The following is a 16,983-nucleotide window of genomic DNA, read 5'->3' on the forward strand; positions in this document are numbered from 1 at the left end:
ACCACAGGCCGGGGTCCAACTGAAAGAAGTGATTTTTTTTTTTATTGTGTACGCCTGAGGTGTACAAATTAGATAATTTACAAAAATGGAAAGTGCCAACATTGTGATGAGACACATGATAGAACAGTCATGATAGAAAGAAAGAACATCCTCTTAAAATTCTGTAGCTTGGCATAGTTTCCAATGATTTTTCACAAAGCAAGCCAACAGTTTGGCTTTACCTTTGCTTAACAAATAATAAAAAAAGTGAGTAGAGTGTGTGCTGTGTGGTTTTGTCTTGATGCTAGATTAAAACACGTTTAGAACATGGTGAGAATCTGATCATTTATGTGTTTAAACTTTTGACAGAAATGTGCTCTTTTTTCTTTTTTACCAACCAAGGCTAAGTTGATTTGCTTTCAGACAACATTAAGCACCATTCCCTTTTATTGTTACCACTGGTAAAGAAAGTCTTTAAATAAATGCTTTGGGGGTGTTTTTTTTTAATTTCAAAAGCATAATCTCAGAATGAAAACATTTTGGAATCACTATACTTGAGATTTAGTAAATTTGCTTAGGACAGGAAAAAATCCATTATCATGAGCTAATTATTAGCTTAATATATTTTTGTATAGATGAGGAATTTTAAATTTAGAAAATACTATTTAAGTAGATCACTGTGTCAAGGAACTTTAAACAGCCATCCATGACTTTCTTGATTCCACAGAGTAAAATTAAAACATACATGCCCATATGTGTCACCCACTGTTCAAAATGGGAAAGACACGTGAACATGCCATTCACAAAAGTCAAATACATTCAAAAGTAGCTACTCAGCTAGATGAATTTATCCATTGTCTACGCCGGCTTATCTTGTTTTGCAAAACACACAAATCAAACAATCATGCATGCGCACACTAACCTGAGGAAATTTAGAGACAAAAATAAACCTAACAGTCATGTTTTCAGAGTGGGGGAGGAAGCTGGAGTACCTGGAGGGAACCAACACATGCATGGGGGAGAACACGCAAACTCCATGTAGAAAGACCGCAGGAAGAAATTCAAAGTCAGGATCTTCTTGGTGCAAGGCGACAACCAGAACACAATTTAAAACATTTAAAACAACCAGCCAAGTTAAGTTTATCTTGTCACCACACAGTGAGATAAACTGACTCCAAACCTCACTGTTGTAGAGCTGAAGCTACATGCTGCTTTTCTTAGTGTAAGATTATGTTGCTGCAATAAATTGAAATGATCTTATTTTAAGGATTTTCACACTTCTTTATCAGGAGTGGCAGTGGTTTTGGAGGGCATTATAGGTATGACCTATTTATGTTTTCGCTACTCAGAGATTTGTGGTGAGGAAGGGAAATAATGGTCGATATGGTTCAGTGGTTGTCCTAAATTTATATATGACTTTTTCAGTTGTACGCTGCTTTACTTTTTGTCTGCTTTTGCCCCCCCCACCCCACCCCCCCTGCTCTAAATTTGAACGTTAACAGTGGTGATTCACAACTTTAACACGTCTAATCTAAACTGTTGGCAGCTCAAAAACTGAACGAGGAGTCTCTGTATATTCATACATATCTTTCATGCAAGTGTAAACATGTCTATAGCCCTAAATATATAATAAAGCTTGTTAGAGTTAACTGATGCAAAGGCATCGTTATCACACGCTTTTCATGAGATTCCCACTTTTCCAGAGTAACAAATGGAAATGCCAAAATAAGAACAGAGTTTTTCAAATGCAAAGGAGTGGGCAACATAATGACTTTTCTCTTTTCTTGTCTGGCCATTCAGGGGGAGGCTTTTCTTTCCCTTTGTCACTTAGGTTGGCATATAATTAACTCCTGCTTAATATGCTGTGTAAGGGCTCTTCTCACCATGCAAGAGGCTTTGAACTCATGGACCACAGACGGGGACAAAACCTCAGTAGGTCTGCTTCCTCTGTGCTCCTTTAAATGTGTGTAAGTAAATATGTATAAGTGAGAGTGTGTTGTGTTAAACAAACACTAGAGGCATAAAATATGCCGCCACAGCTGTGCTGCATTGCTACAACATCGCACAACTATTAAACATGTTTATAACTAATAAACGCAGCTCTTTACTCAATGCATCAATATGCAGTAGGATCATCAAGAAAAATAATGCCAGCAACTTTGAGATTAAGTTGAAAAAGCCGTCAAGCAAAAACATATTAATTTATCTGTATGTGTTAAAACTACGGAAACTTCTGCCTTTTAACAGGAGCTCCCAGGACCTTTGCTGCACCTCCGTATAACCCTCAAAGTTTATTACCCACCTCCTCTCCTCCCTCTCCGCTGTCCATCCCACCACAAAGGGCTGGGATGACCCCTCCATCCCCCTGTTCCCTGCCCACCTTCAGGACGCTTTCTTCTCCAGAATCTATTAAAAAGACCAACCCCCAGCAAACACATTAGGCGGATGAATAAAGTGAGCTATAGTGCCGTGCAAAGGTAATTCATGCCCTATTAATCGTTTGTCATTTCGTCATGTTACAACCACAAATTTCAAGACAATTTATTGGAATTTTATGTAATAAAACATCTCAAATACAACATAATGGTAAAGTGGAAAAAAAAAATGCCATGTGACTTTCATACTTTTTATAAAACAAATATTTGGTGTAGTGTGTGTATGTATCCAGGTCCCTGTAATTAACCCCTAAATAAAAACAAAACAAAACAAGACCTGTGAAACCAATGTATTTCAGAAGCTAATAAACAGGGCATACCTGTGTGTAATTAATTGTCAGTATAAATGGAGCAGTTGTGTGAATACCTTAGAGGTTTCTTCATAAAAAGCATCATGAAAACCAAGAAACAGCAAGTTAGGAAGAATGTTGTACTGAAGTTTAGAGTAGAGTTAAGGCAAAGGGACCATTGATCAGAGTCAGTCAAGAAGCCAATGGTAATTTGCAATCTGCTGCCGAGTTCCACAGGAGAATCTATTGATAGGATAACTATTGGTTGTACACTCCAGAACATTTTGTTTTTTTAAGTTTGTCACAAGCCGTGTGTGGGACAGTATGTGGAGGAAGGAGGCACATATGACTACCACTGCACAGTAAACTGAGTGCATCATTTTCACAGTGAATCATGGTGCTGCATCATGCTGTGGGGATACTTTTCTTCAGCGGGACAAAACAGAAATCTATCATTCAACAGAGCTGCATTAAAGTGTTTTAGATCAAATACTGTTTGCGTGTTAGAATGGCCCAGTCAAAGTCCAAACCTGTATTTGATTGTGATTCTCTGGCAAGAATCAAACGGTAATGTCCAGAGATGCTCTCCGTCCACACAGAGCATCTCACAGAGAAGAATGAGTAAAAGATTTAGACTCTCGTAGTGTACAGCTGGAAACTCAAAAGACTTGTAGTTACAAATGTACACACCTCAGAGGTCGATTTGCAAAAAAATGAAACCACTTCACTATTATGCATAACTGCACTCTGTTGCATAAAATCCTAAGTAAACACAGAGGCTTGTGGTTGTAAAGCAACACAACATCACAAAGTTAGAGGGGCATGAATGCTTATGCAAGATACTGAGTAATGACATGCGTAGAAATGTAAAATATGTGTATAGCGCGAATTTGGTAATAAATCATAAGGTTTGGACTTGTGCTGATGATGTGTAGCCAACCGGTCAGTCAGTTTTCTAAATAATTGTTAGCGTTTTAGGGCTAAAATAGGTTTCAAATATCTAAAGAGCATTTTAGATGTTTAGTCTTTTCTTTCGCTGTCTTTAACCTTCCTAATGTGTGTCACAGTGTCACAGATACATGTTTGTTTACACCCCATAGGATCCATTATGCACCCTGAAAAGCTGCCCCAGGCTCGCTTCAGTAAGGTAGGGGGCCACAAAATAAGTCAAGGTGGGGGTCCTGTATGCTGCGTTAGTTTTTTTTTCTCTTTTTGAGTTCGGATGTTTTTCAGTTGCAAAACAGATTACATCGTAGGTTGCAACACAAAGCGCGGCCGATGCACCACTTCCTACAGCAATCCAGGGGTGAATGGGGCCGCAGGACGGGGTCCACTCCGGGGTACTCGAGCGCAGGTGCGACATGCATAACACGCAGGCTGTAAAATCCCTAAGAAGAGTTCATGGAAGGGTGTGTGTGTGTGTGTGTGTGTGTGTGTGTGTGTGTGTGTGTGTGTGTGTGTGTGTGTGTGTGTGTGGTGGTGGTGTGGGGGCGAGGGGGGGATACCTGTTCTCATTAACCTGCTGTTAGTGTAATCACCTCTTCGGTGGGAAAAGATGCAGGGAGAGCTGCTGGAGTTAACGGCCTCATTTGCACCTTGTTAATGAGCCGATTGGAGATACACGGGGAGCTCCTAGAGTGCACTCTGTGTCATACGATTCAACTTTATGCCTATATCGGTTTATTTTTAGATAAAACGTTAAAAAAAAAAAAAAAAACGTACATGCGCATGTAATCTAACTACATTTCACCAATACATGCAGCAGCAGTTCTGTCGAGATGCCCACACTGGAGCTCCAACACATTATTTAACGTAGTCGTAATATGCAAATGACGGCGAACTCCTCAAGTCATGCTCGCGTTCTTACTTTTGAGGAAGGTGCACGTTTTGCGATGCCAAGTCTGACCTCAGGGCCTGCCTCTGCTGCTGACATCACCTCCGCGTCTCGTCGCCGCTGCCTGGAGTCCCATCAAGGTCTGAGGCTCCCGCTGTGACCGAAGGCGATGCCTCAGCGCCATTCATTCTCAGGCAAGGCGCACAGGACGCAACAGCCGCTGCGCTCCACGCAGGACAACTTTTTTTTTATTTCTTATTTTCCCCCCCCCCACCACCCATCCCATTGACAGCACTAAAGCTTGGCCATGACAGACGAAAGCCGAGGGAAGCGAAGGAAACAAGCCAACCCGAGGAGAAATCGAGGTAAGAAACACGCTGCGCTGGAAAAGTTTGAAGAAGTTGGTGAGTGATGCGGTGGGAGATGTTGTTGCAGCGGACAGGAGACACCATGTAAAACCAGCTGTCTCAAAATGGATTTTTTTACAAAGAAATTACTTTTAAAACGTTTCTTTTCTGCAGCAGTTTGTTGCACGGTGCGTGTGTGGTCTAATTCAGACTTTTTATTAATTCCGTAGATGGGGAATGATTAAGACTAACTTGAAAGTCACGTTTGGTCTGATTTTAGAGGGTTGCTTTACCTGCTGATACCTGCTTAGGTAGTCGTATAAGAAAACGGTAGGAGTCATTTTTGTAAAAAAATAAAAATAAAAAATGTCATAACCTGCAAATACTTAAAAAAACAATACCCCGAATTATTCTTTTTTAAATCGATTTCATATAGAAGATTGTTCCCTTTTTTTTACTGCGAAAAAAGAATTTTGTCCGAAATCTCAGTGGCCCTTTCGTTAAGTGCAGGCTTTACTTCAGCCTAAGACGTTTTCGAGGCTTTTGATTGCAGCGGCATGCATGCTGCTGTATGGCGTAATTTTGGACGTTTTACCTAGTAGTCCTAAGAAAAATCTTTTCTTTTTATACTTTATGGAGAAACAATGGAGAAAAATTCATTTATATGTTTAAATAGTATTATATATATATATATATATATATACATTACATGCCTATATTTCTCTGTTCCTCACACGACTAAATTCATCTTATCTAAAATTACTTCATGGAGTGAGTCAACTGAAAGGTTTTTAGTTAAGTCAGTTATCAGTTTGTGTGAATGCACTTCCTATTGAAGCTTCTGAGAGGAACTTCTAGATAGCACTGAGTTTAGAGACTTCACTGTGGCTCTATTCGACATGTTTCAAGCTCCCAAATTTCAAACAGAACACCTGCAAGAAAGAGGCATGTGTAAAGTAATATTTGTTCTTCTTGCCTTCTAATGTGGACTGAGAAAATAAGTTAGAATTAGCTCCTGAACTCTAAAATTATCCAGGGATTGTTTCTCTAAACCTACATTTGACCCAGAGACTTTCTAAATATCAGCTTAGCTAGGGTAAACTTACAGCAAACAATTTATTCTTGATGATGTTCTAAACAAATTGCATGGATGATGAGTGCCAGCAGTGTTCTGAAGCTTTTTTCAAAGGTACTTACTGTAGTTTTAAACTGGAAGTATACTGATCAGTTTTTTTAATCTATTGCAGATTTGTTTTAGAGGTCTGAGCTACCAGTTGTGATTTGTTTCCCTCCTGCATCACATTTAAAAAAATGTTCTGCAGGTTCTTTGATAGTTCTGAATCAGAAGTTGAAGGAATTTCAATAATATTTTTATCTATGTAACCTTTATCAGATTTTTACAAAACATTACAACTCTCCATCAAAGAGTATGCTGTTGGCGAATGCCTTTTAAAACCAACAGAAGTGAGAATACTTAGTTTTAGTGCGTTTAAATACACAGGGAAACATATTTTTTAGTTTTAGACTTCCAATCAAAGATAAAGCCGATCAACAAAAAAAAATTGGCTGAATCTGATCTCAAGTTGACAGATTGGTGTAACCCTAATTAATATCACGGTTTTCATTTCTTGTTTTTTTTTTTTTTTTTTTTTTTAAGAGAGCAGTTTCTACAGCACAACATCTAAACACACTCAAAGCTTTTTCCGAAAGTTTCTTGAAACCATCCCAGACCTTACAATTAGTGTCTTTAAACTGACACGCAGCTATCTGCTGCAAGGAGTCAGTTTATTTGTTTAATAGGTGTCTGTAATGATTTCCTCATTTAATTTCGAGAGCTGTGAAGTCGAGCTGTGTGTCACAGGGGCCAGATCCTCTCTGTCATGTTTAGCGCTGATGGCAGCTCGTGTGTTCATGTGCGCACACATGCATGCTCTCATCTTTGACAGTTTGTCGACCAACTCTGCTCCAGTTTCACAAATCAACAGCGGCACTCTGCTGTGAAAGTTAAACAGATAGCCATCCTTCAAGGACTTCTTATTTCTTGGACAGTTTATCTAATCCTGCAGCATCCACTAAGGAGTGATAGTGTCAGTCTTGCAGGTCATTTTAATAGTTAAGCTCATTTTAATAATTAATAATGTGGACTGGGAGAGCATAAAGCATTTAAAAATGTAAGAGGAACTAACTGGCACAAAGTTTTATATGTACAGTTAGTGAATCTTCATGCATTAGGTGCGAGTGTATGCAAGAGATATATATCACACATGTTTCAGTGCTTGTGAAAAGTCCGTACGAGTGGGCGTGTGATGCATGTGCCGTGTTATGCATCCTTGTGTCGGTGTGGAAATGTACGTGCATGAAAAGTGCGTGCAGGATTTGGAATGCGGGCAGCGAGTTAAAGGTCCTTGATAAAACCAAACGAATTTGGCAGGCTCCGCTCATAAGACAGCAATTTGGGGATCCTTTCCAAACCAGAAGAAAGAGGGAAAATATAGGCTGACTTTTCTTCTCTCTCCGAGGCGCCTATTGATTATGTCTCTGTCTCCCCCAATAAAAATGTCAATGTTCAACGATATAAAGCAATGTGAGGAAATTACAGCGTTTCATTCCTGGCAGATTAGAAACAGAGCAGCGACCAAGAAAGAAAATATATACATTTGAAGAAGATAGCTTGCGTTATCTTGTAAGTTATCAGCAAGCATGTGAATTATTAAGATTAGCACTGATAGTCCAAAACTTCTGACTCAGTGGTTATTTGATAGCTGAAGTGCCTTTTTCGCTAAAATCCTTTATTTGGACAGCGTACCTACTGTCCTCTTTGGTAATGGCTAAAAGTGACCTGCCAAAGCAATCATTCCTCCTCAAACTTTCCCCACTTTTGTCATATAACAACCACAAATAAAAATCTAAAGAGTGCGGCATACATTGGACTATAGATCAAACTCAGTCAGATCAAATTAGTAATGTTTATGAGCCTCAGTTTTGAAGTCTTGCATAGATTCTCAGTTAGACTTAGGTCTGGACTTTGACTGGGCCAATTTTGACTGCTAGCCTTAGATCTACACCATTTTATTGCAGGTCTGGGTTTAATTTGCAGGGTCTTCTCCTGGATAGCCCTGTTTTTAACTCTGACTTCTTCCCCTTGCTGTGCCTGCAAAAGGGAAACATACCCACAGCATCATGACGCCACTGCCATGTTCCACTGTGGAATGATGGATTCAAAGTGAACTGTAGTATTTTTTCCTACATGTATATTGTTTGGCATTGATCTCATCTGACCACAGCACCATCTTCTACACGTTTGCTCTGCGCCCTTCATGGCTTGTGGCTAACATTAAGCATAACTTCCTAAGTCTTTCTCTAAGTTATTATTTTTCCTGTCACTCTTATTTTTCCTGATCTTCAATAAAGATCAAATTAGTGGAGTTCATGACTAATAGTTACCCCACTAAAAATGCCTGGTGTGTGGATCTCAGCTGCTCCCCCCAGAGTTAGTGTGCTCCTCTTTACTGAGTTTGACAGGCATATGAATACCTTTGACATGAATTTAGCCTCGGTTTGGGCAAGGAATTTTAACTAAAAATAAGAGGGAAATGTGGGATTTATGCATAGCCTCTGTCAATAAATCCATCATTCTAGAATCTCCTCTTTTTTTGCAGAGTCACTTGATCTTCATAACTTCTATTTTTTTTATGTATTTTTTATTTCTTCCTGACATCATGTATATGAATCTTCTCTCACAGACATCCAAAGTCGATCAGACTGCTCAAACTTCTGAATCCAGTCTAGGACTGCATTTTATTTCCACTCTTACAAACTTATCTGTTCCTGCTTTTATGCTCCTTATGTTTTGTTACTTCATTACAAGCCTCACTCTATTGTTTGGTGCATGTGGCTTTTTTTTTTTTTTTTCACCAAAAAATTACTCTTCGTCTCTGTTTCCATCACTCCCTTTCTCGTTTTTCTTCTTTTTTCAAGTGCCAATTTATTTAAACTCCTTTCCCCTTTTTCTTCTTTCTCCTTCATTGATTTCCAAACCCCAGCCTTTGTATGCAGCTGGAGCCCAGCTGTGTGTCTGTGACTGTGCATGTACATATGCACGCATACATGTGTGTTTGTGTGGGTTTTTTCTGGCACGGCGCTGCCACTGTGAGCACAGCTCACTGTACACAAAGAACTCGAGCAACAACAGAAAAAGAATTGGGGGAAAAGTGGAGAGAATTTGGGGGAAAGTATTCAAACATAAAAAATGGAGGGGCTGAACCCTTTTGGATCGATCTGACCCGCACGGATGAGAGGTGTGGAAACCGAGGCAGCAATGAAGAGCCCAGGCACCACAGTTTTATTACCGGGATTCTTCAAGGGCCTCAGCTCAGGCGTCAGAAGCAGCGGGTGGGTGGGACAGAAGAAGAAAGGAAGATGACAGAGATGGGAACTGATGGGGCTGACAGAGCTGGAGAGCGTAAAAACACAGTTCTGCAAAGTAAGAAAACAAGAATTGGAGGGGCTCAGAGATACATGAAGGGTAGAGGCAGGGGAACCAGGACGGGTGACAGAACGCAGAATATTCAGAAAGTTTGCTCACTCTCTCCTCAACATTCCCACATCTTCAGTCGTCACTGGCCTGCATGTGTTTAAAGCCACATCTCCAGAGCAGTAATAGGGAGTCCCTTTGACTGAGGCTCTTTTTCAGTCATCGCATGTTTATTTAATTATTCTGATGTTTGAGATGGAGCCAAAGTATTTCTGTTCCCAGCTACATGTTCCTATGCATGGCTGCCACACTGACAATCTACTACAACTGGAAAACTGTTCATCAAAAAGATTTTTAACCGCTTTAGGCATGATCACACATGGTGAATATTGGTTCAAAAAAACAAATCACATCATTATTTCTAAGTGGATTATTCAAACAGTATCAATACACAATGCCTTGCAAATGCGATTATCCCCCCGTTCAATTCAGTCAAACGTAGTAACACAGCAAACTCAAACTTCGATGTAATTTCTTCAAAACAGAAGTGACAGAAAAACAAGTAAGGATTGTGAATTGAACGCAAAAAGATCGTTTTTTTTCGTTCTGCAAATAGAATACTGAAAAGTGTGGCATGCATTTGTATTCTGCCCTCCTGATTTATTACTTTGAATCTCTTTTCACTGCAGTCGCAGCTGCAAACCATTTGAGGTTTGTCTCTACCAGCTCTATATAACTAGACACTGAAACATTCACCATTATTCGTCTAAAGCTTAAAGCTTGAATTCAGTCAGATTTGATGGATAGCTTCTGCAAATATCAACTGGATTTAGGTCGGGACTTTAGATGAGACAACCTAAGGCTGGGCGATATATAGCTGAAAAATATATCATGAGATAAGCATTTCAAATCAGTCGGTATCAATATCAATTGATTTGTTTGGTTTTTTTTGTTTAGCCTATTTGAACCAGGCGAAAAATGGCTGAAATTAAATACTTTTATTTTTAAGCGTAACCTTTAACCTTTAAAAAGAGGTCAACAGAGCTACGAAAAACTGTCAACTAAATAAACATATAGTTCAACGTGCAAAAATAGATATTAAAATAAATGCTTAATCAAACAAAATGTGCTAATTAATTTGTAAATAATAAACTAGTGTACACCTGAAGCAAAACTAGCATTGTTGACTAGTAACAGGCAGTGATAGCAACGTCAGCATGAAATCAGCATGGAATAATAAAAATTATTCTCTGTTGCCACTTGTATGTTGTTGCACTGCCAGATGTTGACAGCAATGGCTTTTTGATGTAGCTGCACTCCGACGGACGACAAGTGGTAAAATAAATTTGTCGTATTGTCAGACTTGGAAGGGACAACGACTTTGCAGACATCGTATCTGAAATAATCTGCCACGAGAGGTCGAGAGGCTACTGCCTACATCCCCCAGAATGCAGTGCGGTTCTGGATTCAGTGAAATTATTGAGAATTTTATGGATATCTATTTTCTATTGATACTGTTTGCATTTTTATTGTGATAGATATTGTTATTATTATATCAGCCCAGACAACCTTACAAATCTATGTTCTTTGATCTAAAATACTCCGCTGTAGTCGTGCTGCTGGAATGGGGAACCTCTGCCTCAGGGCCAAACCTTTTGAAGCCTTTAACAAGTTTTCTTCCAGTATTGCCCTGAATTTAGTAACATTCATCTTGTCATCAACTCTGGTCTCTGCTAGAGAAATGCATCCCTGCAGCATAATTAGTTTTCCATCAGACATAAAGGTTTGCCTTTAGTCTAGAAATGTTCATTTTAATAGCGCTGATGTCAACGGACTTTTCTCTTATTTTATTGAGATGTGTTACAGTAAAGGGGTATGAGCATAAATACAGTGCAGTTTTTGATGATTAATTGGTTAAAAATTAAGATAATCTAATTTTCCTCCCAGTGCACAAATATTTGCTGCACTGTGTTGATCTGTCACATAAAATCACAATGAAGTTGTGGTTTTAAGATCAGACTGTACTGACATGTAATGAAAGCCGACAAAACAATATCAGTCACAGAAGCTGAACAGAAACTTGAATGTTGCTCTAATATCTAAGGATCTCACCTTTTAACTGCAAGATAACACACTTAAGCCACACAGCTCTTGACACGTGCATATATGGGTGTTTAAAGGTTGTTGGCGATGTTCTTGTCACACATTTAACACCTTCTGTATTTTTTAGAAAAAAATTTTTTCTGTCAGTAGGAAACTTCTGTTTTCCCATCAACGATTTTTTTTACCTGATAGAAGTAGCTTGAAACATGCAGAGTCTGATTATACAGACTAATCCTTCTTTATCTTTCACTTTTTCCGTTTGCAGCCGTATTAAGGTCTTCGTCATTGCTTTGGCAGTGCCGCTCGGTGTAAAATCTATTTGTGGATCTTCCTTTATTGCCGACAGACCATGGTTGTGCGTTTGATATGCTGCACGTGTTTGAGTTTAAAACCGTCCACACAAGAAAGCTTGCTGCATTCAGTTTATAGATATGTGCAGTTTTATCACACCTCAAATTAAATTTGGAAACCCAGCATCAGCTGTCATGTATTACAAGGGCCAGATGGGTGGCAGAGAAAGGGAAAGTGAATGAGAGAGAAGAGGAGAGGTAGGGAAGCAGACAGGGAAAAAGCAGCCTGGCAGGCAGCCTGTAGATCCCGTTCAGCTGGCTGAGAAGGAGCTGCTTTCTGCCCATGAAGGGAGTAGATTTAGCAGGGTTGCAGGTTGAATGAGGAAGTTTGATATGTGGCGTGCATTAGCAGCGGTAGCAGTTTTTAGGTTCTGCCTCGATCACCTCTGAAAGGCACGAAAACATCACACTTGACATGGGGAAGTCCAAGTGGCATCAGCAGTTTAACACTGTATATTTCACCTGATTTGCAGCCTGTTACTGTCACGCTTTCTATTATTGTCTCTGTCTCTGAGTTGACATGAATTTTCTTGCACATATAAATTCCCACTATTGGCACAAACCGTGGCCCTCTAACTGTATAGCCATATTTAGATAATCACTGTACTGAAGAGGAAGCACACTTAAAGGTAAAATGGTTGCAGCTACCTTTTCAGTGTATTTACATGCATGGAGCAGAAAAATGTGTAAATTTACATTATAGTTACTTTCAAAATACCTGCAGAATGTTCTTCATCACTGGATCATTTAGCTTCTATCATTAATCATATTTAGGGACATCCCATATATTCTCAATTAAATTCATACTTTGAAGGTCTGGAGATGAGAATGTCAGACAAAATTAGAGATTTTCAGTTTTTCATCTGAATCTGATTTTATTTCTAAGTAATAGAAATCATCCATACTGTGCAAACTTTATTTTGATTGACAAAAATTGATAATGGTGCAGTTATTATCACTGTTACCTTACAACAAAAAGGTTTTGTGTTCCAGTCCTGACCAAGGCCTTTTCGCATGGAGTTTGCATGTTTTCCGTGTTCATGTGTTGATTCTCTCAGGGGACTCAGGCTTCCTTCTGCAGTCAAAAAATAAGACTAATTGGCCTCTCCAAACTGTCCGTATTGAACAATCACCTTCATCTATGTACATCAAATCTCACCTCTGATTTTACACAAAGTGCATTAGAGAACATGTTGCTTGCATTTGCAGGCTGACAAAAGTATGAGTTTTGCATTCTGAATGGTGACAAGACAGTATTTACTTTTGCATCAGATAAAATAGTTTTGTTGTTTTCTTTGACCAACCTAACCGTCCATAAAAATGTTTTGTGGTTGAACACATGACCCAGCTGGGAACAGTTTCAATTGTTATCAAGCTTTCCACATATGAGAGCTTGATGGGAGAGCAATAGTGTTATATAGTGTGTGGCAAATGTCAAAAACATCCAAATTAAAGCGAGTACACACAGTTTCCCAGCACTTGCATGGAATAATTAGTTATTAAGTTTTTTTTTTTTTTTTTCTGATTTTAACAATGTGGCTGAATTGTGTCAGTTAAATAATATTATTCTGTAGTGCGGAGAAGACTTAAGCCATCCATCAAACTTTGCTTCTAAAGCCTATTTCATACCTCCTTGTCATCTGCAAAGCCCGTTTGACATAAATTACTTCATCTGCACCCACCCACTAGAGTCCTCTGGAGTCTCTTTGCACATCAGTGTGGAAAACTTTCTTCTTCTTCTCCTCCGACGAGGAGACAGCCTACAAACCAGTGCATCATCGCGCCAAAGACACTGTCGTGGTAGCAGCATATCCTTGAGAGAAACGAAGCAGATCAGCCAAGCTAGAAGTTGCATGAATGGGATCATGTGCTGGTTAGAGACGTCCACATGGTTTGTATAGATGAACATAGAGAAGTAACCACTTATGTGGAATAATTTATCAATTTATGTTGACTTGTTTGTGCAATAAGACAACTAACAATGATCTACATCTCAGTGAAGTATTAAAACCTTTTAATCTGGTTGAAATATAAACCTAAAGTGACAGAGTCACTGGAGTTTTCTCTGGCTGTGTGGAGCACAGTAGCAAGGAGTTGCTACAGAAAAATACCGACCCCTTGCTTACAGGCAAGATGCATTTAAGCTTTGAGAAATATTTCTGAGCAGAAAGAGTCATGGTGTAAAAGCTTATGCATTGCTACCCATTGATCGCGTGTTGACAACCTGGGTAGAGACTCAAACTAACTAACCATCAGCTTTTTAAATATGTGTTGTGCTGTAAAGAGTGGAGGTTTATATTAATTTGTTACTTAGATCTATATGTTAAAATTAAAATAACTATAAATAAATGTTCCACATGACATTTTGTTTTAAATTGTGTTACTGTGAAACCATGGTATTTTTAGATTATCAGAACTTGAGAATGTCTTTCTGGATCGTTCTGTATCTCTGGTTTATCATCATCGTCTTCGTTACCATCACCAACTTTATTTGAAAGGCACATTTCAGCAACAAGGCAATTCAAAGTGCATTACATCAACAAGGTACTCGCATTCTGGCAGCCTGACACAGTCAGTTCCTTTTTCTTTATCTGAATCTATGAAAACGGCAAAAGAGTTTATAAACTTTCATTTTGTACCATAATGATTAACAGGAAACAGACTGAAAACTTTTAAACAACAGAGCTTCAGCTGAAAGATGATGCATCTCTCAGGTCTTGACTCAGGTCCTTTCTGGAGTTTATCTTGTTTTTTAAGTCATAACTATTAGACACTTTGTATCTTCTGTAGATGCATTTTTAGGTTTGCCACTTCTTCTTTTGTAATCAGTGTGTTCAATTTCCTCAAATGTTTTAAAGACACACTGCACTCTTACTAAGGACGCTTCAAAATGATTTTTAAAAATCCACAAACATGACTCTAGACTAGCTCATTGACACTGTTGTTTCAGGAATATGTTTTAAATTTATTATTATTGCAATCAATATTATTGCAAAATGTCTGTTCATAAGAATATCTGATCCGAAATGTTATATTTTTCAATGTGAAACATGCTGTAAAGTCAGTCAGTTTAATTAATATCTGTCCATTTGAACTCATGATTTTTTATTTATTTATTTATTTTTGCTTTTATCATCTCAGAAGATAAATAGTAAAACTGGAAGTAGATGCGTTTCCATAAGGACTGACACCCCCCGTGAACTTTGTAAAAAATTACTTCAAATACATTTTATTCTAGGAAAGTATTTACAAGCAGAAAAATTCAATCTTTAAATTTAAAAAAAATTATCCAGAGTGGAAAAAAAAACTGCTTTAAATATATTTGGATAAATGTATGTTTTCACTAAATAAACACAATTACTATATTGCTCTGCACAACCGTATTTTCCAATAAGATAGCACTTCATCTTCATTTGGAATAGTTCAAAGTTAGCTTTTTTTTATTCTGAGGATTAAACATGATAAAAAAAAATGATGAGCAATATTTGAGTTGGCTTGCCCACATTCGTTGGATTATGAATCTCTTGAAAGACCAAGTGATCTCCACCAGATTTTTTTATTTAAACCCTCCTGGTTCTTCAGGCTACTTTTGAAAAGGAACTCTGCACACAACGGACCACCATAGCTTCATTTCCACATATTCACACTTGTCCTCGTATAAAACTAACCCAGAGAGTTTGTTAAAGCACACAGTAAAACTCTTAGTTGTCCTTAGAAAACGTCAAAGGTTTATGTTTGTGATAGTAGGACAATAAAGGTTATAGATATACAGTAGATAGAAAGGATTGTTGTTTAGACATGTTGGTCCGATGATGCCACTTTTTGTTGCTGGTTTCCAGCTTTGGAGTAATTTTTTGGAGTTCTCATCTTGACTTGTGTTTCATAGTTTTTATGAATAAACTTTTATTTCTTGCTCTTACTGTAGATATGGGTCAGGATTAGGGTACACTCCCTGACCTATGAAGATCAACACACATCTGCCTTACTTAGATCTAATTTTCTCCGGTCGTTACTATTTTAAAGAGCGGGAAACACAGGAAGCCATTGTTTACTAATTAGAACTTCCTCAAAAACCTGATCATTATTAAAATTAATCTAAAAATATCTTCTTGATTTATTGAATTGCTTTTAGTGCCAGTAATTCCCATATTGAGAGATATGTTAAATGCTTAATCAAACTAAAATGTTTCAGTGTGAGAAACTCCAGTGAAAGATTCATTTATTTTAAATCTATCTCCAGAGTTTCGTCAGGGGTGCCAATAAATGTGGAGGGCGTTGCAGGTTGGGGAGAGGCTCCATCCTCCCTTCTCTTCCCTGTACCTGTGATCACCTGGTACCACCTTTATCTGACCTCCAGATTACACTGCCTCTCCCACATCCTACCCTCTCTCTCTCTCTCTCACACACACACACACGCACACACACACAGATAATGTATATACACTTTGCTGCTCCTTAGGGAGTAAACACATTCCTTCATAGAGAGAACATCTTTTTTTTCTTCTGGTCCACCTGTAACATTTTAATCTTTATCAGGTAAACTCTTTTTTTCTCACCCTGTACTTCTTTAAAGAGCAACCTTAAGTTTTCTGACTGTCAGACTTCAGCGAACTCAATCTTTTGAGGTAATATACATATACGGTAAAGATACTTTAAATTGAAATCAATTTAAATTGAAAAATGACTTTCTTGTCTGTTTTTTTTTTTTTTTTTATATAAGCATTTAGATAAAATAATTTCTTTAAAAATAACCCTCCTGGTCACTCATCTCTGACTTCTTATAGAGCATCAAGAAAACTAGTCAGTGACTCAGGTATGATAAAGAACAGGATCCAAACATCGGAAACATTTTTCGCTAAAAAGGAAGCAAGGCTGCATTTGCTGGTCCACTCCGTCATTTATCACTTTGCAGCAATCTTAGAGATAAAGTTATCGCATCTGCTGTCAAGAATTTCTCATGGTACATGACAGGTTTAGGTATTGCAAAATTACAGAACGGGGGAGGAGTTTTAACTTGAAAAGCCAACCACTAATAAATGAAAAAGAGTAGAAAAGTTGTACAAATTTAGCTTGTTTTGTTTCCTTTACAACTTTTTGTTGCATTTTCTTGTGTCTTGAGCCTTAAAATAACTGTATTGTTTATCACAACAGCATTACCTCATGCTAAATAA

At 38.2% G+C, this 16,983-nt stretch overlaps 1 protein-coding gene across 1 annotated transcript in view; it reads left to right on the forward strand.

Annotated features, from left to right (window-relative positions):
* Positions 1-4,203: 4,203 nt before the first annotated feature.
* The window catches only part of LOC103464401 (zinc finger E-box-binding homeobox 2), a 38,656-nt gene continuing 25,876 nt past the window's right edge, over positions 4,204-16,983 (forward strand). The window contains exon 1 of the mRNA XM_008408460.2: positions 4,204-4,903. Coding sequence (XP_008406682.2) covers positions 4,846-4,903 — 58 coding nt within the window. The 5' untranslated portion in view covers positions 4,204-4,845. The remainder of the gene's footprint in view (positions 4,904-16,983) is intronic.

The sequence above is a fragment of the Poecilia reticulata genome, chromosome 5 (assembly GCF_904066995.2).
Source record: "Poecilia reticulata chromosome 5, P_reticulata-male-v2, whole genome shotgun sequence".
Classification (NCBI taxonomy): Eukaryota; Metazoa; Chordata; class Actinopteri; order Cyprinodontiformes; family Poeciliidae; genus Poecilia; species Poecilia reticulata.